Below are 17,554 nucleotides of genomic sequence, written 5' to 3'. Positions count from 1 at the left end.
ACAGCTGCTCCCATGGCTCTATGTAGTGAGGTCTTACCTGTATGAGAGCCTATCAGAGCATAGACCAGCCACACCAGTTCCCCTGCAGCCCGGTGACTCAGGAGGAACCTCGTGCCGCTATCTGTCTGAGGGCCGGGTCGGGTTGTTAGTCAGCCACCCCCCCGCCTCACCCAGTGATCAGTCAAGATCAGCGTTTCTCTGTCAGGTTGGATTCCCGGGCTGGCTCGCCGTCTCTGCAAATTAAACACCGCATAATCCCGTCTTGTCCAAGTGAGGCGACGTGCAGCTCTGCCGACAGCGCCAGGAGACACTTCAGCCCGGATTTTCACAACTGTCACTCAAGGGCCTCTCGAGTAACACCGCAGGAAGCGCGCCCAAAGCCCTGCGATTTCGCGGCGGCCGACAGCTGTGCGGATCCTCGCCGGGGTCGGGCCGGCCGTGTCTTTGAAAAGGAGAACTTGTAAGCCTCTGGAAAAGACCCAGGCTGAGATACAGGAGACTTTACACCCAGTCGCAGCCTGTGATTCCTACAGAACATGAGCAGCACGGTGTCTGTCGAACAGTGCGAGACCATTCAGAGATGGGGTCCATACCAACACAGGCCAATGCACGATGCATGTATTTGCATTTTCACGTGTATCTTTCTAACCGAGCTACAGTCTGAATCCCCACCACATGCTCGGACAGCCGTGACACTCTTCTCAGACCTCACCTGGCCCACCCTGACCGTTTCTGATGAAGAACTTCTAAAATCAGTTGCACAAACAATCTCTATTTCTGGCCTTTTTTATTTAAAAAAAACAAGTACAACCCGCTCTCCAAACTGTGATTCTCTTTTCCCGCGGCAGCCGACGCAAGCAGCCCTTAAAACTCGTCCTTGAAGCACCTCCCTCGCCGGGGAAAGAAAAACATCCTTTTTTCTTCTCTCGCTCTCCTTCTCTCTTTTGATACTGCCGAATACGTGACCCACTTTCTGACGAGCGCAGGAATCGCTCAGTCTGTCCCCGAGAAACGCAGAAGCGGCGCGGGCCGGCAATTCAGCGGAGGAAATCTGTCACCGGCGGCACAGAGGAGATTCAGGTGCGGAGAATATTCCCCCGCATGGCGCTGGCGGGGCAACAGACAGGAGCAGCTCCTGATCTAGGAGGGAAGAGCGGACGCAGGTGGCTGCTCTGTGTTGCAGTGACGGGCACTACTGGGTTACAAAACACATCTGTTCTTGGTGGGGGGTGGAGGGATATCATCAAAATCAAAGGCATGTTAGATTGATGACCCCAAACTTTTGATTTCCCACATGTTTACATATTTAGTATTGAAAATGTTGATTTGGAGACTCTGGTGACGGGGGGGTGACTGTGTGTTGTGCGTTTCTCTGTTGTTTCTCCTCTTGTGATCACCTGAGAAATCTTTCATATTGACTCGCATTGATTATTGACCGATCTGTATATCTATATACTCTATTGGGGCTTTACTGTGGCTCCCCTCCTGTGTGTTCGTATGTTTGATTGTTCCTCCTTGTTCCCGTCTGACCGCCTGGTATCCACGGCCTCTCTCTGTACTGGTGGACAAACGTCGTCAGAGTCTCTCCTGCAGATCAGTCCATAATTAAAGTAGGAAACGAAACAGACGAAGGTGGAGCCGGGTGTGCGAAGCGGCAGGTGCGCGGCGCCCTGGCAGCGGGCCGCAGTCGGCAGCGCCTCTCACAGGTGGCAGCGCCTCTCACAGGCGGCTTTGTAGCGGCGCGAGTCTGCGGCTCCGCTGTCTGATTGATGGAGTGCCAGTCTGTGCCACGCAGGTGGCATCCCAGAGAATCAAAGACAACACAGGCTCCTGATGCAGACTGCTCCAGGAATAACACACACACACACACACACACGCGCACACACGCCCACCTGGCTGATACCTGCATCAGGATTGCTTTAAAAATAAGGAGCAGACATTGCAGGAGAGAGCTGGTTTTATATCATTTTATTATTCTCTTATTCTGAGTCCAGACACACAGCGCAGTAAACCTCTCACCGTTCTGTTTCTTTATTTAGTTTGTTATTGTTTTATTTTGTAAAGGTGAAAATAATAACACCTCCGGTCACTCTGATTAGTATCTCTACACCTCCTTATATGAATATGTGCTGGTGCTGCTGTACGTATCTGTTTATCGTTGCATTGGATTTTGTCTAGAAGGGGCCGCCGAGAGCGCGAGTTCTCAGTGTCTTAAATGTCTGACAACGGCGGGCACAGACCTGACAGGAGCAGGAAAATCCCCAGTCAGTCTGGAGACGGGGGTCAGTCAGTCAGCGTGTCCGGTGGTGTAGCAGTCAGTATGTCTCCTGCAGTGTCCTAAGTGTGGAGTCTTTTCGAATACGTGTTCTAAGAATATCGCCGAATTCCGCTGCATTCCGCAATGCTGCTCAAAGTCATTTGCACAGAGCAGACAGTCGATAGATCCTTCACACACACACACACTGAGAAGAGAGGAGGGACTTTAGGTCAGTGGCTGTCCTGTAATTGCGCTGCCTACAAAAATGCCTTCATTTGCTGTTGGCTGAACCCAGGTGGTCAAAGTAGCCAGGCTGTGGAGCACCTGACCTCCCTGTGCGTAGTTATCCCCCCAGAGCACTAATGTCCTGCCTGGGTCCCAGAGGCACTTTACAACCACAGCTACAGCACTGCAAATATCTACCAGCGCTTTATTATTATTAATTATTAATATTATTATTATCTAGAGCTCTTACTGAAATTATACCCTTTAAAATAAAAAACAGCCTACATATGAATTTCAAGGGCTGGACCCAGTTTGGCACTAGTCTTGGTTTGCCCAGTGAAAATTTGGGTAGAGAAACCCAAGACTGTGGCGAATCAAGGTCTGCGAAACCAGGCCGCCTCGAGTAGCACGGTGTGCATTTCACCACGTGGTTGTTTAAAGGCTGCGGTCTTTGGAAAGAGAAATGCATGTGGTTTGTGTCTTAATAACGCTGACAGCACAAACCCCGAATGTTGTGCACAATGCGTGGAGTCTTCCTGTGCCAAACATAAACAAATTATGATTCCGCCGGACCGCTGAATCGGAGCCGTGCCACAGAGGGCGCGTGCAAATCGACCCTGACGGGTTATTAACTAATCATCAGCGCTCGCGGGGCTGCAGACGTTCGGGGTCAGGGAGCGGATGAGATCCCTGCGATTTCGCAACGCGCTGCTCCGAGGCGTAATCACTTTCGCACACGAGGAAAAACTTGAAGTCGCTCTCCTTGTTTTGGGTGAAGACACACAAGTGGCCAGTGTGCCAGCCGGCGCTGAGTCTGGAGAGCCTGCTGCACAAATAGCCACAAGCCACACACCCAGGAGTGTTTGCGTTCTGGACTCTTCAACAATCCTGCAGGACGTTCTGCAACTCAAAACACCATCCCAAACCGCATTCCCTCCTGTCCCGGTGCGCGGTGATCAGACGCGGGGGGGACCAGAGTGTGCTTCTGGCACTACCAGGCGGTGGTGCGCGAGCGTCTGAGCAGATTGGGGGTCGCGTGGGTGCCGGATGCACCACATACCCACCATGCCCCCTCCCCGCTGACACACACACACACACAAACACACACAGTGCGAGCCTAGAGATTGTGTTTGTATTCCCGCGAGCGAGCAGCAGCCCCCACCGCTCTCCCTGCTCTCAGGTTTAATGACAAACTCCAGGGGAACCTGTCTGGCCCAGCAGGCCCCTTCAGAGCCGGTTCCTCTCGGCGCTCATCGACAGCACCAGCCCCCGCCATGCAATTAATCCTGCACCCCCCCCTACGCTCTCAGTGGAGCATCAACAAACACACCCTTGAAAGCAGCATCTGGCCACCGCTGTGCCACGCAGCGGGCTCTCCGTTCAGCCGCGTGTTTTTAACGGCTCTTAAAAGACAACCACACTGCAGCGAGTCGTGTCATTACACAGGTGTGGGGGGTCATTACATTATCCGGGTCTCTCCCAGCTGCTCCCCTTGACCACGGCTCTGACCCGCGCCCTGCTGTGGGAACTCAGCCATGGGGAAGGCCAGCGCAGCGCCACCCACAGGCTGGCAGGAGCACGGCACCTAAAGAGGTCCTTTATCGACCCCTGGGACTGGCAAGACCGGGCAAGGACGACTGATGAGGATTATAATCCATTTGTATTATTCTTGTGGCCATTTCTTTAATCTAAAGCTATTTATTACTGATAATCCCTGGATTAGACAGAACAGGACTTATAACGCGCACCAGGAAGTGGAAAAAGTCATGGCTTCCCTCGGTCATCTCAAATGGTGCACATTATATATAATGCCTTTTCATGGAGATCTCTTACAGATCAGACATCTCTACCTTGTGTTACGCTGGGTTAACACGTGCAGTTAGAGGCCTGTGGTGGGTTTCATTTACTTGATAAATTAGTATAACATCCCTTCGCATAAACTCTGTAACGTATCCAAAGATACGCTCATTTTTTTGGAAGAGGACTTTTCCCTCGAGGGAAAAGGACAGTGTGATCGTTTGTGTCTCCCGTGTCTGTAGTGGCATGTCTCTGTGTGCGTGTGCAGTTACTGTCTGTTTCTGTGAGGTGCTGTTGTCTCTGTTGTGAAGTGGTATTTTACTGGGACTCTGATGCTGGCTGTGGGGGTCTGTGAGGTGGCACTGTCTCATGCATGTTGCCCACTGGTTAGTTGAAAAAGTATTGCTTCTGTCTGTTTTGGGCACTAGGGCTTGGTGGAGAAAATGAGGGGGGAACAAATACACATTTTCCAAGATGATCAAACACAGTAATCATTCCAAAGCCCTGTATTTTATTTTGTACGAATTCGCAGATCACTGCCGAAATTGTGCACCAGGCTATTTAAAGGAAAAGCTCAATGTTAGTGTTTGAAGGGTGCTAGTAAGACAACAGTGCAGCAAGTCCCATATTTCTGCACCTTGGTTTCCTGTCCCTGATAAATGTACAGCAAACATCTTGACAAACACCTGCATCCAGCTTCCCAGTGTCAGTGCACAGACTGCACACCTCAGCAAGTCAGCATGTGTGTCACTTACTAATCTTTATTGATCACTGGTATCAAAACTTGCTATACTCAGCCCGTTGATATTGGCATGAAGCGTTTTAGGCCCTGATCTGAAAGCAGCCTTTGTCTCTGTATCGCCCCTTTAGAAATACAGCAGCGATCTTCAGCAGACACAGCACCTTTAATGATAACCTTCCCACAATGCAATTCTGTATCCAAAAGGAAACCCAAACTGTTAGGTTATCCACGACATCAAAATGTAGGAAAATAGGACATTCTCCACATACATGTGGTGTGATCTCCTGTAGCTTTAAAAAACAATACAATAGTTTAACTGTACAGTGTATAAACATATTAATTATGTCATATAAAACAGAACGATTCCGTCAGTGCCTCCTTCCCTCCCTCTCTCTCTCTGCCACTCTGCTCAAGGCACACACACACACACGTCTTGTTCTCACTTGCACAAGAAAACTGTCTCTTGGCATCTCCACTGAACAGACTGTACCTCCATACTGGCTTTCTATTTCTGTAGAAATCCCAATCAAAACAATACCTTTTTTTTGCCTTTTTGTTTTTCATTCCTTGACACAATATAAAATAAATAAATAAATAAATGAATCCTTGACTGATTCGTGGAGCCGAGCGCACGGTGGGTTTCCAGTTCTGCACACGTCACAAGATCAGTGGTGTGTGGATTTTGATTTAAACACTGTAAATCACATTGACAGTATTATTATAAGTAAGTAGACTAATTAATTAATTAAGTAAGTAAGTAATTAATTATTCATAATCATCTTCATCTTGATAGTGTAGAATAATGGTGATGTTCTAAAGCTGTAGTCCCCTTCAGTATTGCCAGTGTCTCGTCTCCGAACCTCCTGGTGTTGTGGTGCTGAGGGAGCGGAAAGACTGGAAGACCAGCCAGAGAGATCGCAGGACACTCGCCCAACTCGGGCCTCCGGGTCCTGTGTGCAGCGGTGACGTGAGGAGACGGACAGAGAGAGAGAGAGAGAGAGAGAGAGAGAGAGAGAGAGAGAGTGGAGGCATCATCTGGGGGGGAATAAAACAGGGGACTTACACAAAGAGATAATATATGGATCAAAATAAGAGAGAGAGAGACAGAGAGAAGAACCAAAAAGTCCTTTGCACACTGCCGTTAAAATGTAATAAAATCGTGTTTTGCCATTTGTTGATCCACTCTTGCCAGGACTGTCCTCGCCTGGTTCTCTAAAGAAGCCGGGAAAGTTTGATTTCGGCAGCGCCCTGTCGCCACAGACGAGGTCGGCGCGCATGGCATTCACCCACCACCCGCTGCCCGTGCTGGCAGGAGTGAGACCAGGTGAGATACCAGCCCGCGACCCGCAGGGAGGGGGGGGTGCCCAGGGCCCGGGCTCTGCCAGCCTGCCAGGGCATCGCCAGGCTGTTGGTTTGTGTGGTGATTGGACTTCAAATACTGCAAACGAATCTCACCTGTGATTACTCTTACCTAAACAAATCAATCAATCAATCAATGATAATCTAATCAATCAATCAATCAATCTTTAAATGTCTCCTACTCCTGCTGGCACTGCGTGCATTGAAACATCCGATTACAAACAATTGTGGAATTGGAAACGGTGTTTGTGTAAGATTAGAGACCAACAAGTGATGTAGGAATGGGTAACTTAATAACTGAACTAATTTAAAAAACAGATTAGTTGAGAAATATTATCTTTTTTTGCTCCGGAACAAAACATGCAAGTCTGTTTAATTATTTACTTTTCTAATTCCAAACTGATTTCCCTCGTCTGTGTTTAACCACAACACTGTGGCTCGGTTTGCCCCTCAGACATTCAGAGATGACTTTCAGAGGAACAGGCCACATATTTTGCCATGGAGCAAAAAATCCGGTTTGAGCGAAACACTGTGCTCTGAAGTTGCGCTCAGTCCTGAGTGTGTCAGAGCAGCCCCCCCCAGGGCTGACACGCAGGCTGACGCACACCGCCCCCCCGGGGGCTCCGCCTCGGTTAACTGCATTGCTGTCCCTGCTAGGCTCGGTACAGTGGCTCTATCTATTCTCTGTCCTTAATCACAATCACATAGAAAGCCAAGAGAGGGACAAAAAAAATGTTGTTAATTTTAAAGGTTTTCGGGAACCTAACGTTAGACATTTGGATTTGATAAGTGATCAGTACCTGTAACCCACGCCACGCCTCCCTGTCCACACCTCTGACCCACAGTAATGCACTGAATCAACACAAGTACTGAAATAGCACAAACGCGTTTTCATCCGAGACTAAAAATAACCGCCTTGTATTTATTTTTCCTGTAAATGAACGAGAGCTGTGTCTGCGGGCGACAGCAGTAGCGCTGCGATCAGTGCCTGGCGCTCTCAGATGTGGGCCGGGTTGGGCATGATCCACGTGTCAGGGCCGCCACTAACCCACTCTAAAGACGGTAGGAGGCTGTAGTGCATGGCTTTAAAACAACAACAAACAAACAAACCAATGCATTTAACAACATCTGGAGATGCAAACCAACATCTGGCGATGCCACTGCCTGGCGCACAGCAGAGCGAGGGCAGGGAAGAAACAGCTGCTTGACATTCCTACGGTTCTGTAAATGGAAAACTGTTCCTTTACTAATCTTGGGCGCAGGGCCAGAGCACTGAAGGGCTCCTCAGTCAAGTGTAGCTGCAGACTTTCTGTGTGGAGCCCAGGATCTCACTCTTCTTCGTTTATTGATCAGAGCCTGTTCTTTCGGTGCTTCTCTTATCTGTTATTTTCTTTTTTAACGCTACGCTGGCTGTGCTTATAGTGAGAGAGAGAGACGTGTGTGCAAAGTGTTGTGCTGCAGGACAGGTCAGAAGGCCTTGCTGGGTCGTTGCTGGTGCATATGCTGAAAGGGCCAGGCCGGCTGGCTGTTATGCCCAGTGTTGCTGTACTCACAAAACATTTGCCCCTGCGCTCGCCACACACCACTGTCCTGTCAAACGAGGGCAGAGAGAATGGAACGGGTGTCTGTAAAAGTTTGTTGCTCTGCCCCTTCCTTCCCATTGTAGGACCCATTAGGAGTTTATTTTCTCTCTTAATGTAAAAATCAACCCAAAATAACACAGCATTCAAGATGTCCAGGCCTGGTCACCGGTGGTGCTCCCTACGCTGCCTCTGTGTATCCGTCTTGCCAAGCTTTTATGTTCTAGCTGTGGTGAGAGATAGGAAAATAGACCCCCACTCCTCCTGTACACAAACCGCGTTTTACTGCGGTTTAACTGCATCCTTTACAGAGAGACATATGCATTTCTCCGTGCCCCTGGACATGCCGTGACCGTGTGCTTCCAGAAGCCCTGATGTCCGGCCGGTGATGCACGCCCGTGTGTAGCAGTGCAGTAGGGAAGTTGTCTCTCAGCGTCTGACAGGCAGATCAAGATGGCGGCCTTGTGGTAGATCTGCGATAGTCAGCATCACAGCACTCTGTATTGAGGCGGTGCCTTCTGGGCAAATAAAATACAAATAAAATGAGAGTGATGCACTTTAGAATCAGATAATCCTGTTTCATATTGTTAATACACGGTCGATGTGTGACATACGCCAACATTGGCGACTTTTTTGTAAATGTGAAATACACAGGATGTATTTTAAATATATATTAGTCCGCGAACCATACGTGTTCTTTCTAGGTTGCAGATACACAGCGAGGTTCATCTCTGCAGTAGATTCTCAACCTATAACAGAAATCTATGGATTACAGACTGAAATACATTTAATATACATCATGTGTTTTTCACTCATACAAAAAAGCTGCCGATCTTGGCATATGAATAATATATTAGGTTTTCTACCGTATATAGAAAACATGTATTTGTTCTGAGTGGGGGCTGTGCAGGGCTGGAGAGGGCCTGGAAGTAACTGTTAGACATGCCTTGGGAAGATGTATTGCAGTGTATCAGGATTCCCAGGCTCCGGTGTATCAATAGACGACGAAGGCGAGCCAAACCCACAGGAACGCTGTAAAACTGTGCTCAAACAGCGCAGAAAGTGCAGCAGCCCTGCACTGATCTTCGCCGAGGTCAAGTCGAAAGCTTTCTCTCAAGCGCAGCGCTGAACGCTCTTAGAAGCGCCACGTGCCGCTCGGGGTCTCGGGGGGTCCGATCGGCAGGGCGGATTAAGAGCTTCAGACTTGTGGACCACGGGCAATTTTGGCATCGCAAAAAAAATCACTGCTTTAAAAACTCACTGCTAAAAATACTCATCTGCACTAGAACTGTTTTTAGAACAGGCCCGGCTCCAGCCAGTTGCCCCCCCCACACCTAATCATTCGCTTACCCAGGCAGGCTGGCGTTTGAGAGATCCCAGCGTATCGGCCTCCAGGACGGCTCGATATTGTATTCCAGACATATATCCTGTCTCCTCTGAGTGGGGGGGGGAGTGTTTTCCAAGCAGCCCAACCGCAAGTTTGAACAGGTCGCTGTTTACATCCTCCTGTTCTGCTGGATTAACTCAATGTGCAAAACAACAAACTGGGATCGGTCGTGTTTATTCCCTTTTAACGTTTCAGATGAAAACAATAAAATAAACAGAGCGAGAGAGGGAGAGGGAGTGTAAAATAATAAGAGCAAGAGGGAGAGGGAGTGTAACTGAAATCGGGGAAGGTCTCCTTGTGTAAGTCGGCAACAGGCCTGTTTAGACCCTGCAGCCCGGGAGTGAAGCCCTCCTCTCGTCTTTCTCTGAGGCGGATCTGTCCTTTTTTGTAAGGGGGTGGGGGGGACTGGATCTGTGCAGGGTTTTCCAGATGGGAGTGATGGTATGTGATGTCCTCTTATTAGGCCGCTCTGAAGCCTGCAGCACGGTTTGGGCCGCTCCCCCGGGCTGGGGCCGCCTCGCAAGGCCCGCTCTCGGCGGTGGGCGGCAGGGGTGTCAGATTCTCCGGCTGCTGTAATGGGTTAATTAAGAGCAGGGACAGCTCTGTGGGGGATGGCAGTGCCAGGGCCCGGCTCCCAGGGGAAGCTGGCACGGCCCCAGCCCCTAATGAGATTAAGTCTTGGGGGGGTGGGGGGGGAGTGTGAAAGAGAGAGAGGAGAAAATGCAGGGTAGCAGGATGGCTGGAAGGGACTGCCTGAGACGGCTTTTCACTGGAAATCAAACGCCCATCTCACCGTAATCTGCCAGGCTTTGGCAGGCTCCGTGGGCAGCTGCCACGCCGATACAGGGTATCGCAACCAGGCACCAGTCAGCAGGGCTGGCCTGATAACACAAATCCACCAGGCAGAGGGAGATGGCAAGGTACACACACGCACACACACACACGCACACACAGACACATCAAGATGAGAATTGTACACAGTGAAGCTCACACACACAACCACGTGCCCATACAAAGACAGAGACAGATGCCAAAAGACACACAGATGCTGATATGCACCAACAGAGAGAAAGAGACAGGGACACAGATACACACATTCTCTTACACATACATACAAACACACACACACTCTGACACACATACTGGGACACACATACAGCCCGACACAGTTACACACTGAAACGCAGAGACCGATTCACGCATACAGATATACACAGACACACACAAAGACCAGCTGATGAGCCCTGGGAACAGAGAGAGGCACACACTCAGACCAGTGTTCACAGAGACAGACTCTCGTCCACACACACCTACTGACACAGAATGGGTTTTCACACACAGACACACACACACACGGGCTGGCACACACGTCTCAGAAGCCCTCGCGCACCAGCTTGCCCAAGAGAGTGCCAAGACACAGGGATACTTCAGAAAAAAAAAACAGGTTCAGAGCCCCAGCTGGGAGCTCTGCAGTGGGCTCTGCTTCAGGATTTTGTTGCCATTGAGGCTGGTGGGGGGGGTCCCCTTGTGTGCTAAACAAGCCTCTTAACCCTTTAATGGGGCGGCCTCGAGCAGCTGCTGTTTCTCGCCCAGGTGGAGGTGGCAGCGGGTGCCAAGGGGCTGGTCTGCTCTCTGTGTCCTGCCTCGTTGACTCCCGTGTGGGGATGCTGTTGGCGTAGTCAGGGCAGTGCGGTTACTGTGTGTGACGATCTGCTTTTCACTCCATAGTGCAGAACGGGAGCATTGTGTCTGAGTGGGGCCGGAGGGGTCCTCTGTGTGGTCAGGGAGGCACCAAGGCACCTTCTCCGGGACCCGGGACGGGGGGCTCCTGCAGGAAGTCTCTGTCCCGTGGTGGCTGGAGGTCTGGAGGGCTGCGCGCGCTCTGCACAAGTAACCCCGTCTCTTTCTGCTTTCTCCTGTCTGTCTGTCTGCAGGGAGCCCCCGTGCCTCAGCCTCGGCCCTGCACTTCCCCTCCCCCTCCATCATCCAGCAGTCCAGCCCCTACTTCACCCACCCCACCATCCGCTACCACCACCACCCCGGCCAGGACCCGCTCAAGGAGTTCGTGCAGTTCGTCTGCTCCGACGGCTCGGGACAGCCCAGCGCACAGGTGAGAGAAAGAGAGAGAGAGAGAGAGAGAGAGAGAGAGAAAGAGACCCTCTCTCTCACACACACACATACACACACTATACCAGCCTCCCTCCCTGGTCACAGTGGAGGTGACCTACAGCAGGACCCCCGGGTCTCTGGATCAGACACCCCTACATGCCCTTTCCCCGTGTGTGAAGACCCGGTTTCATGGCGGCCGCTGTTATTTAGGAATATCTCACCAGTCACACGTGTGCCGTTGTTTCAGCTGAAAAATACAGCCAGTTCAAAATGAGCTGCTGTCTTCCCATGCGTCTGTGATGGGGGAGAGTGTGGCAGGACACGGCCTGAGCCGCACACACACACACAGACAGACAGACAGACATGCACACACAGCCAGAATGGCACCATGCACACAGAAGACAAACAGGCAAACAAACAAGCAAGCAAACAGTCCAAGAGAAACACACAGGGCAAACTCGCCCGGCCGAATGTGTCCGTGCTGGGGCCGACCTCGCAACACGACACGGGAAATGACATCACACCACCCCCCTTCCCCACCTCTCCTTTCTAGTGCGCCGAACGACACTGCAGCGCATTCAGGGCGCGCGCGGCCGTGACGCAGGCGACTGTCTGCGCTAGGTTCCTGTTCCCCTGTGTTGATTGGTCAGCACAGACGATCCCCCGACTGGCGACCGGTGCCACGGGCCGGTCAGTCACGGCTCAGTGTCTGTAAACACCCCGGGTTGTTGCGTCGGGCACAGGATGGGCGAACTCAACACACAGTGCGTCACGCATCTAGGGTTTCTGTTCCGCACCTCCCGTGGTCCGCTGCGCCGATTCCACACCATCTCGGTCTTCTCTGTGCATGTTTATTTTAGTTTCTGTCGTTTTTGTCGTTCGAAGTTGTTGTTTTGTTGATGTTTTTTCCGGACACTTTAGAGTGCAGCAGTGGACAGCTGGTTCTCTATACGCTGCGTAGCGCGGACACGGTTACATCTTCTTAGGATCCAGTATCTTTTCTTTTTTGTGGTGTTCTGTTGTTTCTTTCTGGTGCTGTGTGACTAATCCCACACTGTGCTCATCACTCACCTAACGTGGCTCCTCTTCAAAGAGGGACTCCAGTTATTTCTCCGTCCCCTGCCCCCTCTCCTCCTCTGAGGGGTTGATTTAAGAGAAAGAGACACTTTTTGAGTTTTTTTGGGGTTGTTATTTTAGTTTTGTTTAGTTTTGTTGTTTTCTCCTCTGGTCTGGAGCTGCCAGTTTCAATGCCTCATCCTGTTTGTGTTGTCCGCAGCCAAACGGGAGCAGCCAGAGCAAAATGCCGGGCTCCTTCTTGTTGCCGCCGCCCCCCCCAGTGGCCCGTCCAGTGCCCCTCCCCATGCCCGACACAAAATCCAGCAGCACACCCCCCGATGGCGGACTGTCCTCGCCCACATCTCCGTGTAAGTGACGCAACAGACCCCCCCACCTCCCCACACACCCCCACCACCTACTCAAACAACTCCATCACCCACATTTCGCAACCCCCCAAAACCAACTGTCCAATCATTCCCCTGTAGCCCCAACACAGGGCTGGATTCAAATACTGTCCCCCCAGCCCCCCATCCTCTCTCCGATCTGTCCTCGGAAACCAAAATCCATCGCAGAACATTCTGGAACCCCAGCTCCCCCACCCCCCACCACCAGTCTGTCTGAGATGGATACGGTGTCCCAGTCCAAAACAGGAGCGGCCTCCTCTCCCTCCTCCCCTCGCTCCTCTGTTCCTCGTTGCCGATACGGCACAGCGTGGCAGCGGAGTTTCAATCCAGTCCACAGTTTATTGATTGATCTATTGATTTTGTCAAGAATTCAAAGCCTTTTCAATTTTATTCACTGGGGAGTAAAAATGAGAGAGAAGCACGCAGACTTTCTGTAAAAGCACCACGATCTCTGCGGTCGAAGTTCTGGCGGCTCTGAGCCTGTGCAGTATGATTGAATCCACCCCCCCACCTCCCCTCCCTCCCAAGCACAGATTTAGGGCAGTGGCGTGGACTCCAACGGCCGTGCCCCCTTCACCCACTTACCCCGCACCAGAGTCCCGACGGAGGGCGCGATCATTTTCCCACCTTATTTATTTTATTCTGAGTTCTTTTTTGGTGTTACTTTTTGCTTTTGTTTGTTTCTGGGGGGGTTTTCTTCAGAGCACGGTCGTCCGCACATCAGTGGCGTTACTCTGGGGTGTGCTTGCCATTCCTTTTGAATTGACTCTCCCACCGAAGGGGCTTATGGGTAATCATGCCAACATGGCCGTCACCCATACACAAGGGGCACTGGATGGAACACGTTGTCGCTGTCGCTACTCCTTTTTGTTTTGTTTCGGGATTTTAAATCCTGTCGTCACTGTTGTTTGTTTTTTTGGTTACGTTTGGTTTCGTTTTCTCCACCCATAACGTTTGATTTATTTACTTTTTTATTGCAAAGGCCATGGAACTGGTTTCCATTTGCTTTACGTCTCAGTCTCCCCACCCCTCCTGCCTCCCCCATCCTCGACTGTCCCGATTCCCAAATGTTCCCCCTCCCCACCCCCACCCACCCTACCCGCCAACCTCACCCCCCCGCTCCAGGAATGTAGAGGAAGCTGATCTGACCGGTCTGGCCCGGCAGCCATTGGAGTCCACCGCACACCACTGCCCTAAATTTGACCCCCTGCACAAGCCACTCCGCGCCCCGGCACTGACGGACAGGGGGCCGCAGCTGTGTCCTGCGCTGGGATGCCTTCCCCGCTCGAAGCCTCTCGAACCTGCTATATTAAAATCCTTGGCAGACACAGGCAGGCTTTCAACTGTCATCGATAAGAGCCGATCAAATACCCCGCCCTGCCCCATGACCCACCCTGCTCCCGCGGGGCAGAGCCGCAGTTGGTTCACATTAATCCCAAACACAAAACTTGGTGTTGATTATATTTGGGGTTTCTTTTAATTACAAATACATCAATATAAAGCAACAAAAAACTGCCAAATCTTCATTGACACAGTGCAAGTGCAGGAGCAGTGTGAGATATTGACTTCTGTATTGATTCGGTCTCAGAGTGTGTATTCAGGCTTTAACACACCTGACTGGTCCTCTGATCTGAGTCAGTAGTAGGGGCTGTGTAAGAAGTCAAGTAAACCATTGTTATATATTAATAATTAAAATATTGAGTTGTCTGGCACAACAACGTTAATCATGTCTTTTGTAGTTTGTACTTTGGTGCAAAGTTTGTAGTGGTCTGATTGTGCTAGACTTCGCACCTGCTTCCTTCTGAACGTGTCTTCCGTGCCAGGCATGTGTGTGTGGCAAACCCAACTGTCATGTAGAGACATCTCGAAATACAATTTAAGAGGTCTTAAAATGAATTGCCGATATCTCAAACCAACTCCATTTCAAGATATCTCACATCTCATTTACAACTCCAATTTCACATATCTTGAAAGAGACAGGAAGTCCATACAAAACATACAGCATTTTCACAGGAAGTCAGTTTGTGATACCTGCAGTTGACTTCCTGTTCTGAAATGGCCTTAGTTTGAGATATCTGCAGTTCAGTTTTAAGATTTCTGTTGTATTTCGAGATGTCTCTAAATGACGGTTTGGCTTGCCATAGTGTTAGAGAGATGTCAGTAACAGACCAGAACAGTCAGATGAGGCCGCCCCCCCCCCCAAAAAACAACAATAAAAAACACAACAGCGTGAGTGTCTGCCTCAGGCCCTGTGAGATGCACAAGGCCCAGCTCCCAGACACAGTGAGTGTTGCTGGATGCTCCTTTTTGTGCTTGGTGCCACAGCTGTGTCTAAGCTGCTTGTTGTAGTATGGCAGAGCTCTGGGCAAGACAAAAGCCAACAACACAACTTAACACAAACAGTAGGACCCCCCCCACATACACACACACACACAACACTCTTCACACCCCCCCCAACCCCTGCAATTTTGTTTTACTGACTGATTGTGTTGATCCCTCTGTAATGTGACTTTAATTGATAAAGTGATTGATTGACTGATTGATTGATCTCCACAGCATACTCAGCGCCAGGCTCCACAGCTGCCAACAGGTTTGTCAGCATCGGATCACGGGACAACAACTTTCTGAACATCCCCCAGCAGACGCAGGTAACACTGCCCCCCCACAGAGCCTGACCCTCTCCCGACACCCCAACACCTCCAACACCAATTTTAGTCTCCAAAAAGAGAGGGATGCACTTGAGCTGCACGCGTGTGGGCTCTGCGCTTTGCGTGATCGGGTGTAGTGAGACACAGGGCCCCGGTGCACAGCGGCGCACACGCACCCGACACATGTACAGTGTAGCTGGGAATCCGTGTGACAGGAAGGAGATGCTGAATAGGGTCCGTCTCCTCTGCCTTTCCTAGCAGGCTGTGATATTTCTCACCTCCTGCGCGGAGTCTGTTGCATTTCCAGCCGGCACAAGCAAGTGGAGTGTGTGTGTATGTGTGTGCGTGTGCGTGTGTGTGTGCGTGTGTGTGTTCTGGGTTGGTCTCCTCCATGTTGGTACAGATTTCCGTGGCTCTTCCTCCTGAAGTCACAGCCATATTTTTCCCAGCTGGTTTCACTCGCATTCGTCCCACTAACCACCGCGCCGCAGCACTCATTGTGACTCCAGCCGAGCCGTGTGTTGTCTCTTATATCACAATGCACTTTTCTCATTAAAGGTAAGCCGCAGAGCACCCTCACCCCCACAGTGAACACCCTGCAGCCCAGAACTGACACACCGTCACACTGGACACCCTGCAGCCCAGAACTGACACACTGACACACACTGTAGTGAACACAAAGACACAGGATACACAAAGAAACACATCCGCACTATTTATTTTTGCTTTTTCCCCCTCACTCCCCTTCTTCCCTTCACTGGCGGAGTGAAGCGCAGGGGGGCGTGCCCACAGTGTGAGAACCGCAGCCGGGCACCAGCTTGCAGGGAACATCGCAGAGCCAGCGTTCATATCTGTGCTTCACAATCGCACTTCAGCTCAGCGCTGCGCTCTTGATCAAAGCGTGCTAGACTGTGCTGTATCTATACCAAGCAGAGAAACACACACAGCGAGGGCTCCTGGGTCGTGTAGCGAAGGTGGGGTTCTGTGGCCGAGCAGAAGGGAAAGAAAAATAAGTTTGTTTCGTGGGACAGAGGAGCTCCCTGGTGGTTGAAACAGGAGGTGCAGTCCTGGGAAGGAGTGGGGGGAGGAGAGAGAGCGGGGCGGGAGTGAAGTTTCGGCTCCACGCTCCTCAGCGGAGTCACGTCCGGACTGTCTGGTTGCCCACAGCAACGAGACATGATGTAACAACCAGCTGAACTTGAACTTGAGGTGGGGGGGTGGGGGGGTGGGAACATAAGGAAAGAGGAGAGGGAGTCGGCACTGCCAAGGATTAGACAGGGAGAGGGGGAGGAAGTCAGGGGAGGAAGGAGGAGTTACGGCCAAGCCAAGAGACTGCTGTGGGAGAGAGAGAGAGAGAGAGAGAGAGAGAACTTGACATGCTCTACAGAGTCAACAGCACAAAGCCAGTTGCAGAGTCAAATGCTCCTCTGCACAGTAAAGATAATAATAATATATTCATATATATAACATAATTGCATCATTTTAAACAAGATACATTACAGTTCAGACAGTTAGATAATTAAGTGACTCGTTGACAAGTTTTTGTGCTGAGTCAGGTCGTCTCACGGGTGCGTCCATTCACTCATTCGTTCATTCATGCCTTCGCAGCGCAAAACGCTGTCATTGTCCCGCAGACAATACCGAGCCAGACGCACACAGAGCCCCCCAGTCTCGCGGCCCCCGGAGACGCACGCCACGCCGTGGGGAACTGCACTCCCTCTTTCAGGCTCTTGGGTTCTCTATCAATCTTAGGATGCCAGACCCCTGTTGCTTCAGGCGATTTCTCTTGGGCTTGTGCGTTTCATCTGGGTTGTGTCTCGGCTCTGAATTCCTCAGCCGTCAGAGACGCGCTGTGCTCTGGACCTCCTGTCCCGTCCGAGCTTTCAGAGACCCGCATAGCCTTCCACACTGTAGTGGGTTGTGTAGCAGCTGTGCCTTGAGAGCAACAGTATTTTGTAAACCATCAGCTGTAAAAGACCATCAGAACCCG

At 51.0% G+C, this 17,554-nt stretch overlaps 1 protein-coding gene across 11 annotated transcripts in view; it reads left to right on the top strand.

Annotated features, from left to right (window-relative positions):
• The window catches only part of LOC136752541 (nuclear factor 1 X-type), a 145,880-nt gene that overhangs the window by 122,184 nt on the left and 6,142 nt on the right, over window positions 1–17,554 (top strand). For 7 of the 11 annotated variants that reach the window (XM_066707949.1, XM_066707948.1, XM_066707950.1 and 4 more), the window contains 4 exons: window positions 6,214–6,345; window positions 11,282–11,457; window positions 12,733–12,880; window positions 15,473–15,564. In XM_066707949.1, the coding sequence (XP_066564046.1) occupies window positions 6,214–6,345; window positions 11,282–11,457; window positions 12,733–12,880; window positions 15,473–15,564 (548 nt within the window). The remainder of the gene's footprint in view (window positions 1–6,213; window positions 6,346–11,281; window positions 11,458–12,732; window positions 12,881–15,472; window positions 15,565–17,554) is intronic. The other 4 variants (XM_066707955.1, XM_066707958.1, XM_066707956.1 and 1 more) reach the window with 2 other exon arrangements.

This window comes from Amia ocellicauda, chromosome 7 (assembly GCF_036373705.1).
Source record: "Amia ocellicauda isolate fAmiCal2 chromosome 7, fAmiCal2.hap1, whole genome shotgun sequence".
Taxonomy (NCBI): Eukaryota; Metazoa; Chordata; class Actinopteri; order Amiiformes; family Amiidae; genus Amia; species Amia ocellicauda.
This window is presented reverse-complemented; position numbering and strand designations above follow the sequence as displayed.